At 37.5% G+C, this 8,282-nt stretch overlaps 1 protein-coding gene across 1 annotated transcript; it reads right to left on the bottom strand.

Annotated features, from left to right (window-relative positions):
• Positions 1-3,042: 3,042 nt before the first annotated feature.
• Positions 3,043-6,265, bottom strand: LOC117271067 (chymotrypsin-like elastase family member 2A). Its single transcript, XM_033649159.2, has 8 exons — positions 6,108-6,265; positions 5,803-5,891; positions 5,607-5,704; positions 4,618-4,740; positions 4,269-4,405; positions 3,829-3,974; positions 3,526-3,678; positions 3,043-3,125 (listed from the first exon to the last, which is right to left on the bottom strand). The coding sequence occupies exons 1-8, from the start codon at positions 6,142-6,144 to the stop codon at positions 3,108-3,110; spliced, it is 801 nt and encodes a 266-aa protein (XP_033505050.1). The 5' UTR covers positions 6,145-6,265; the 3' UTR covers positions 3,043-3,107.
• Positions 6,266-8,282: the final 2,017 nt, after the last annotated feature.

Raw genomic sequence — 8,282 nt, 5'->3', positions numbered from 1 at the left:
AAGATAGTTGCAGTAAGCCAGTAAAAACAACAAGATGAAGAAAAGGAGAAGAGGACAATGTGGGATGCAAGTACAGATGTGGGGCACAAAACAAATCAAAACAGTGGCAGACTGTGAAGATTGAAAATGTTCAATATCCCTTTATTTTTTGTCAAATTTCATTGATGTCAGCACAACAAATAAAAATCATTCTCACCTACATTGTACAGAGGTGGAGGCAGAAATCTCAAAATCAGTTGTCTTTAAACAAATAAAATCAAAACTGTTTATCTTACCCTTCCTAGCCGATGTCACTAGAGATTAGTGAGAAAATAGGGGGGTTATTTTGTTATTTGGATTAACTTTTCCTCATAAATAAAACATAATTAATGCCAGAATCTACACATGAAAAAGCAATTGGGGTAGGCCTCAAAATGTCTGCTGGGAAAAAGGCCCATTGACTTGCCACATTCTCCCCAATGGTGCAACACACACAGATTTGTTACATTTATAGCTACTTTGGTACAGACAATACTGCACAGTCTTGACAAATTCATGTGTTTGTATGGTACATATTGTCCCATTGCCCACCCTGCTCTTTCATATTACTGACAGTGTTTTCTGTCAGATTTTCTCAAGTCAGAAAAAGCCGACATCATCAGACTATGACAGCCCAGATTTTGTACATTCTATTTTTAACCTTAATGTTCAGAAGACCAAGTGTGGGACCACAAGGTTGGTGCTGTCAGTAGTAGTCAGTAGTGATCACTGTCTTCTTTACCGAAACATTTTCCATGCTTGTTTCGTGTATTCTGTGTTTTATATCGTGCGTGTTATCTCAGGCTCATACTGGCTGTTTATCAGCTCATACACATGACTGAAAGGTAGTGTCATTTTTCCTGAGCTGCTGTGTTTCACAGGAAGAGAACATGTTCTGGAGCCAATGTTCCACCTGAAGCCATTCAGACCACATCCTTCGAGTTTTCTACAAGTAAAAAAAGCTATAACGGAGAGATATCATATTTATGTTTATGTATATAGAACTGGTTGTTTTAAGGTTGTAGATGCTCATGGTTTGTTTTCTATTTTAGGTGTAGCAGATGAATGTGACCTGGTGCCATAAAAATGGATAGGTGCACTCATCCTGTAATACAGCTGGCTGTCTAATAAGTATGAATCACTGAAACGAGAGCTGAAGGCAACACAGGAAGATAACAAATGACTGAGGGAGACCAACCTTTGGTTTTGATTCCATTAAGGATGAAGACTCCAAAGATTATTATTTCCGGTGATTGTAAAAGAAGAAATGGAGGACGTGATTAATATTAACAGGAAGACACGAGGAAATTAATCTTCTGAGGAAGGTGCTGGACAAAATTTGGATTTTGCTCTTTGCCTTCTGTTGTTCAATACATCCTGTGCTTTTATATTTTCCAAACCCAGCTTTTAATAGGTTGTGTTTCTGCACATTTCCCCTGGACTGAAATTTCTGTTTATTTAATGTATTTTTTTATTTATGAACACTTTTTGCAAACAATAAGCACAAACAAAATAATTTTAAAAAAGAAATTATGAGGTCATTGGATGTTTAAAAAGTCAAGGCAAATTTTCTTAATTTAAAGTAGGATATCACACATGGTACATACAATAATCATGTGAGATCTGTCTCATTGGCTAAATAAACACACCATTTTCTCCACTGTTTTTCTCCCAATTCTTTTTGGGGTCATATGGAATAGGTCATCTGTTCCACAAGATGTAAGTGTAAACAGTTTTAACAAAAAGGCTGACATTTCTGTTTATATTAAAAGTTCTATGGACAATAAATTTTAGGACTGATTACTTTAAAATGATGCTGCTGAAATGGTGCCAGTGTTTGTTTGTTTGTTTGTTTGTTTGTGCTTTTACTTTCAATCCTCAGTGTCTGTCATATGAAACAAAATGTATTCTTAACATCAGGTGTTATTGGTAGGCTATTTTAAAAGGTATTTATTACTGCTTAAGTGTAATTGGTGGTCATCACAGTCAAATACAATGAAGATGACAAGAGGCTGTGCTTTTACTGATATAAAAATCTCTGGAGTCTAAAACTGTGAGGGGTATTTACAGCATTTCAGGGAACCATGTTAGTGAAATTTTGCATAACAGGCCTTTGATGAAGGACATAATCAGTAACTCAACATATGACAAGAGTTAAAATGTGAAATAGTAAATATGACATTTAGATTATTAGTAAATTAAAAAAAAACATGTTAAGTTCAGTGTAGGCATAGAGGGGGAGAGAGTACAGAGGGTGACCAGCTTTATATTCCTTGGCAGACACATTTCAGAGGACCTCTCATGGACGACAAACACCACAGCACTAGTCAAGAAGGCACAAAAGCAGCTATACTTCCTGAAGACGCTCAGGAAGGTAAACCTGTCACAACAGTTTCTGGTGTTGTTCTACCCCAGCTCCATTGAGAGTATTCTCACATACAACATCTTTGTGTGGTATGATAGCAGCTCTGCAGCAGATAAAAAGTCTCTGCTGCGAATCATAAAAACTACACAGAACATCGTACAACAACAGCTACCTGCCCTGGATGACAATTTCAGCTCCCAGTGCCTGCAGAAAACACATAACATCCTAAAAGACTCAACATTACAGGTCAATCAAAACATGCACCACAAGATTCACAAACAGTCTCTACCCCAAAGCCATCACCATACTGAATTCTAACCTGAGACCAACTCCCTGAAACACACACAGTTCTTTTTCTCAAGTGCAATAACTTATTTTATGTGCAATAATATTCACAAGCACTTGTTTTTATCCCATTTTTACTGCATACATGTGTAGAATGTGAGTGTAACGGAGGCATTTATTTTTATTATTATTTTATTACTTATTTTTTATGTGTGAACCTGATCTTTGAGTGCACCTGAATTTCATCCTATGTTTGCACAATGACAATAAAGAAATCTGAATCTGATACAGTAGGCGGGATTTTGTGACAGATGTCGAACCAACACATTAACACCATTTTGATCTGTGATTAAGGAAACACATAAGACACTGTATTTACAATTATATTCTTTATTTGATGAAATTCAACCACCAACAATGACACAAACCAACCAGTATCTTAGTTCCTGGTCATCACCTGGAAAAGAAAAGAAAGAATATTTTGAAAATACTCCACTAGAGGGCACTAGACTACCTGTGCTCTTCTGAGCTACTGAGTGACCCAAATTCAAATTGAGATGATAATTCATGTGGCATTTCATAATTTGTATTATTGAATTTAATTGTTTCTGGAAAATAATTTAAAGGGGCAGAAATAAGCAGAACATTTTCGGTTTTGCTCCTTTTGAGTCAAACAGTTTCTCAGAGAATTGTCTTATATATCCAGAGTCATGTAAAAGTAATTTTGAATTGTCTGTAAAGCCAGTAAACGAGTGGCTCCAACTCTACAGAGAGGAAATGTTTCACTGCTGTCTGCTTGAGCCAGAAATAAACAATAATCTATCTAAATGCTTATCATAAAGTGCTGTATGACTCACGTTGTTGATCCAGGGGATGTAGGCGCTGACCCTAGTGAAGACAGAGGGCTTCTTGGGGTAGTTGCAGCCCATGCTAGAGCCGAAGCTCACCACACCGTGGACGTCCCAGGTGCCATCACGGTTCTGACAGTTCAGAGGACCACCAGAGTCTCCCTGAAGGGGAACAAAGAGATGAATGAGATATTTGGCAAAATGTTTCACAGAAGACGGCAAATGCTTTGAGAAAATTAAATGTAGAGATTGTGCTTGAGTGTAACACTGGGATTTAGTTTTATAGTGACTGTAATCCAACATGAGACTCACATTGCAGCTAGCCAGTTCTCCGTCTCCTCCAGCACAGACCATGTTGCTGGTGACAAGGCTGCCCCACCAGTCGGACCTGGTGCAGGTGGAGTGGCCGACCACAGGGAGGAGGGCCTGCTGCAGGATGTCAGCAATAGGACCTCCGGCTTTAGGAGAGAAAAGGCATTCAGATTGAGGGCTGCAGTCAAGACCATCTTATTCAAGGCCAAATCTATTCCAAAACTAGGTTCACAAAGTCCTGCTTCCATTCAAAGGTGGTGGAAACAAAGTTTGTAAAAGTTCAGAAAGTTTTAAGGATTCACAGAGATTATAGATCAAGTTTGTTTGATCCAGTTTCTAAGTAATCAGCACAGAGAATTTTGACCTGGTAATTTAACATTAAAGATATAAGAAAACATTGATGTTGTCAGCTTTTTCTTTATTTAGTTGATAGGACTTACTCCAGAGACGACCCCAGCCGGTGACGTAGCAGGGAGCACCATCAGACAGGATTTCGCCAGAGTCGGGAAGACAGGCAGCCATGATGGTGTCAGAGAAAGTGACAGGAGTTGCCAGCTTGATCAGGGCGATGTCATTACTAGAGCATGAAAGCAAAGACCACATTTAGAAAGAGAATGTTAATGAGGACTGAAAGCTAGGACAGAACAAAAAACAGTCACAGTCGGCCGATGCATTAACAATCATTCCAACAGGAAATACAAATGGACTAATTTTGAATGATGTAAAGTTGTTGTAAAGTTTTGTAAATGGTCTATAGTCTACAAGATGGACGGAAATAACTGAACCCACCGGATTCTGTAAGAGTCCCAGTTCTCGTGGACCACAATCTTGGCGGGGCTGATGGCCATGGAGCCAGGCTCGTTGTTGGTCTTCAGATTGTGTTTTCCCAGGAAGACTCTGTAGGTGCGACTGCTGCTTGGCCACAAAAAAACAAAGAAACAAGGGTCAGAGTTGCTTTGATCTGGCGTCTGTTCAAGAGCACTTTATTAGAACACCCAATTTAACAAGTGCCAACACAGTTACCTTTACTACCATTAGCAATTTAGCATATTGCTGCTAACATAGTTACTGACTTAACTGTTAAATTTTTTGTGCAGTAATTCAACTGTGCAATAATCTGGCATTAATGCTACATTTATAACGTACATTTTGACTAATGTTCTCATCTATACTATTCTTGCATTTTTATTTAACACACTTACTGTATTGATCCCATTTCAATTTTTATTTTTATTTACACTGCGGTTATATATTGTGGTATGATGCACATATTTTACATACTTCTTAATTTACTTTTACTTTTTCTCTATTTAAGAGCAACTGTAACGTGACCCAATTTAATCTTGGGGATTAATAAAGCATATCTAATTCTGATTAAGTGTTCATTTAATTATGAAAGTGTTTAAAATGAATGCTGCAAAAGTCAAATTATTAATCATTAATATCCTGATTTCTATGAAATAGCGTCCTCTGAAATCATTATTTAGAAAAGGAGGAATACTAACAATCAGTGGCCACTTCTTCACTTTAAAGACTAAACTGCATTGCTATAGCAACACTGTGGTTATCTCACATAGCAACACTGTGGTTGTCTCACATAGCAACACTGTGGTTATCTCACATCTGTCACATGTCTGTTATAGCACGTCTCACATGAGTGCTAGAGTCAAATATGCAGCCTTTTTTTCCTTCAATACCGCCTCTATGACTCTATCTACTCTGGGCCCAGCTCTCTTTGTCCTCTGTGCATTTTTGATATCATAACTTTTTATCCACACCTGATGCAGTGAGCAGCAGTGAGGACCCACTGGTTGGAGATCAGAGTGCCACCGCAAGTGTGGTAGAAGTTGCTGCCACTCTTGTACTGCAGAGACACCTGAGGAGAACAAACAACCACAACACAAGGATGTTTTATGACTTTTGGAAATAGACAGAAGACGCAGAATTTAAAGGAGAAGACGTAAAGGAACATGCCTGCCAGGGCCAGCTGTTCTCACGGACATCATCACCACCAACCACCCTGGTGATGGTGGGAGGGTAGGTGGGTCTGCCACACCCGTAGGCTAAGAAACAATGGTACAGAATATGGTGATTCTATGATGGTGACTCAATGTTTCAGAGCTTTTTTTTATAAAAAAAGCTCTGAAACATTGCTCTGAAACATTATGCTATAGCATAAGGGCTATGTGAACTGTTATAGATCACTTCATGTAAAGAATGTTGACGGTCGTATGTAGGAACACATTCAACTGTCTAATCAGAATAGAGTCAGAGCTTACCACCAGCAACAAACAAAGCCAAGATCACGAACTTCATTGTGACTGTCTTCAGTAGAAGCTCAGGGGGACGTGCTCCTCCTTATATAGCCCTTGAACAGACCTGTTTTAGACCTAAAATGTGTTGCTTAACATTCGCCTTGGAGCAGCCAGGTAAAGTTGGTGGGAAAAACAAATCAACCTTGGAGATAAGCAACCACAGATATCCCTAAATACACCTTATCTCCCTGACTCAACCTTTGTGTGAACCTCCCAGATGTCTCACTGTGACCTGAGTTGGCCAGGTCTGTTTTTTTAACTTTAAAGGGGAACTATGGCCATTTTCAAAAATCATTAGTGGACATGAACAACTCTCTCCAAAGTCCAAAAACTAGAGTGCTAAAACTCAAATTTGTGATGTCATTAAGTAAAACTCTGAAGCTGCTCCACAGACGATGAATTGGTAATGTTATAGATAACAGTGAGAGCACCCAGGAGAATGTTCTGAGTATATGAGAACATTTTCTGTTTCAGAACTGAAAATACTACAAGATTTATTGTGTATGGAGCAGCTCCGGATTTTATACTTGATGACATCACAAGTTTGTGACTTATTTATCTGGCTTCTGGTTGTGAGAGAGAAGCTCATGTTCACAAATACTGACTGAACTTTCTGAGGCTTTGGAAACAACATACTGGAATTCTTAATTTAGGTGGTGTACTCCTTTAAAAAGTCCTCTATGGTGATTCGTTCATTTAAAAATAGCCAATTTATTTGTCTTGTTCTGTCAAAGAAAATAAAGGAACCATCCTATTTTTAAATGTGAACATACACAATGTTCACTTAAAATGTAAGTTGTCAGGCTTTTATAACAGAAGTGAGTTTCTGGTCTGGACATCATAAATTCAGAAGAAAGAAATATGTTTCCATGTTAATATAAACATTAAAGAATCTCAAAATATCTAATGAAGTGTGCCCTTTTGTACATTTTAGAAATATTCATGCACAATTAGACTATACAACAAAGCAATTCATTTTAAGAAATTCCACATCAGTGTTTTAATGTGATTCTAATGCTGTTTAGAAACATAAAACACTTTTAAAGCAGCAAATAACGTGATTGTTTTGTAAATGTAATTATTAGAATTAGATGTAATTGTTCTAATGTGTTAATTAAGAATGTATGTACATACATAAACATACATCATGTCGTAATCTGGTGTGTAATTAAATAGTTTGGTTTCTGTGGCGTCTTCTGAGCTGATACTGTAGCTGTAGTTGTTGTGCAATGTTTTTTTCCTCAGTATACTTTTTTTGCACTACTCCAACTTGTTTTCTTAATAAATTATAAATTAAATATTGACATGTATGTAAAATCACAAACTGTTGTTGCTATGTTTTTCCTGTGATGCAAAAATGTTGGCAGATCAATGCAGAGGACTCACTGTTTCAGCCACTATATATAAGAGATGCTATTGTGATTAAACCTTAAGAGCAGACCTGTTTTATGCAGGTAGATGGAGGACAAATTAAAGGAAAAACCTACAAAAAAGAGTGGAGAAACATATCATACAGACACTTCCATGCATCAGGGCTCACTGAATGGTTTGGTGAGTTTGAAAATGATGTGCATAAAATGTTAGGGCCAAATGTGATCTAACGCCTATGTGTGCTTATTAAAGTATCAAAATGTAATATTGCCCTCTCTTTTATTTATCATCAGTCTATCTTAAGTTTGTATATTTGGTATATTTATGCATATTATGTGTATGTAGTGGTTTGTTTGTTTTAATTGTTTGTCTGTGCTGGCCAGCCTCGGGAAGGGGCGGGGTGGGTTTAGGTGTTGTGGGTTCAGAGTGTATATGTTCCATGGTTGTTTTGGTGTCTTGGTTGTTCTAAATAATAATAATAATAATTGAATAATGAAATGTTACAGCCTTTACAGTCACCAGATTACAGACCTATGGAAGATTCTTACGTTTTCCAATTGTATTAATGTGTAGCCTACACACTAAATAAAAACAAAAATCTTTAAACATCTCATCAAATATGTGCATCACAAGTCTACAGCCTGGCGCCTTTTCCTATAGTTTGCCGAATCTCAATAGGGATGGCGTGTCTAGAGTCTCCTTAGTGAGGCTAGCTATTGATGCTAAATCCAAAAAAGAAAATATCTAATTAATAGAGAATTTCATAGT

The sequence above is a fragment of the Epinephelus lanceolatus genome, chromosome 8 (assembly GCF_041903045.1).
Source record: "Epinephelus lanceolatus isolate andai-2023 chromosome 8, ASM4190304v1, whole genome shotgun sequence".
NCBI lineage: Eukaryota > Metazoa > Chordata > Actinopteri > Perciformes > Serranidae > Epinephelus > Epinephelus lanceolatus.
Note: the sequence above shows the minus strand (reverse complement) of the source record. Positions and strands in the feature narration are given on the sequence as shown.

What these genes read in the sequence shown, in the direction of transcription:
- LOC117271067 (XM_033649159.2), bottom strand. Translation starts at nt 6,144, where the DNA reads ATGAAGTTCGTGATCTTGGCTTTGTTTGTTGCTGGTG. An exon ending in GGCTTTGTTTGTTGCTGGTG is followed by an intron (nt 5,892 to 6,107) that starts GTAAGCTCTGAC and finishes ATTGTTTCTTAG; the next exon opens with CCTACGGGTGTGGCAGACCC. An exon ending in AGAACAGCTGGCCCTGGCAG is followed by an intron (nt 5,705 to 5,802) that starts GCATGTTCCTTT and finishes TGTTCTCCTCAG; the next exon opens with GTGTCTCTGCAGTACAAGAG.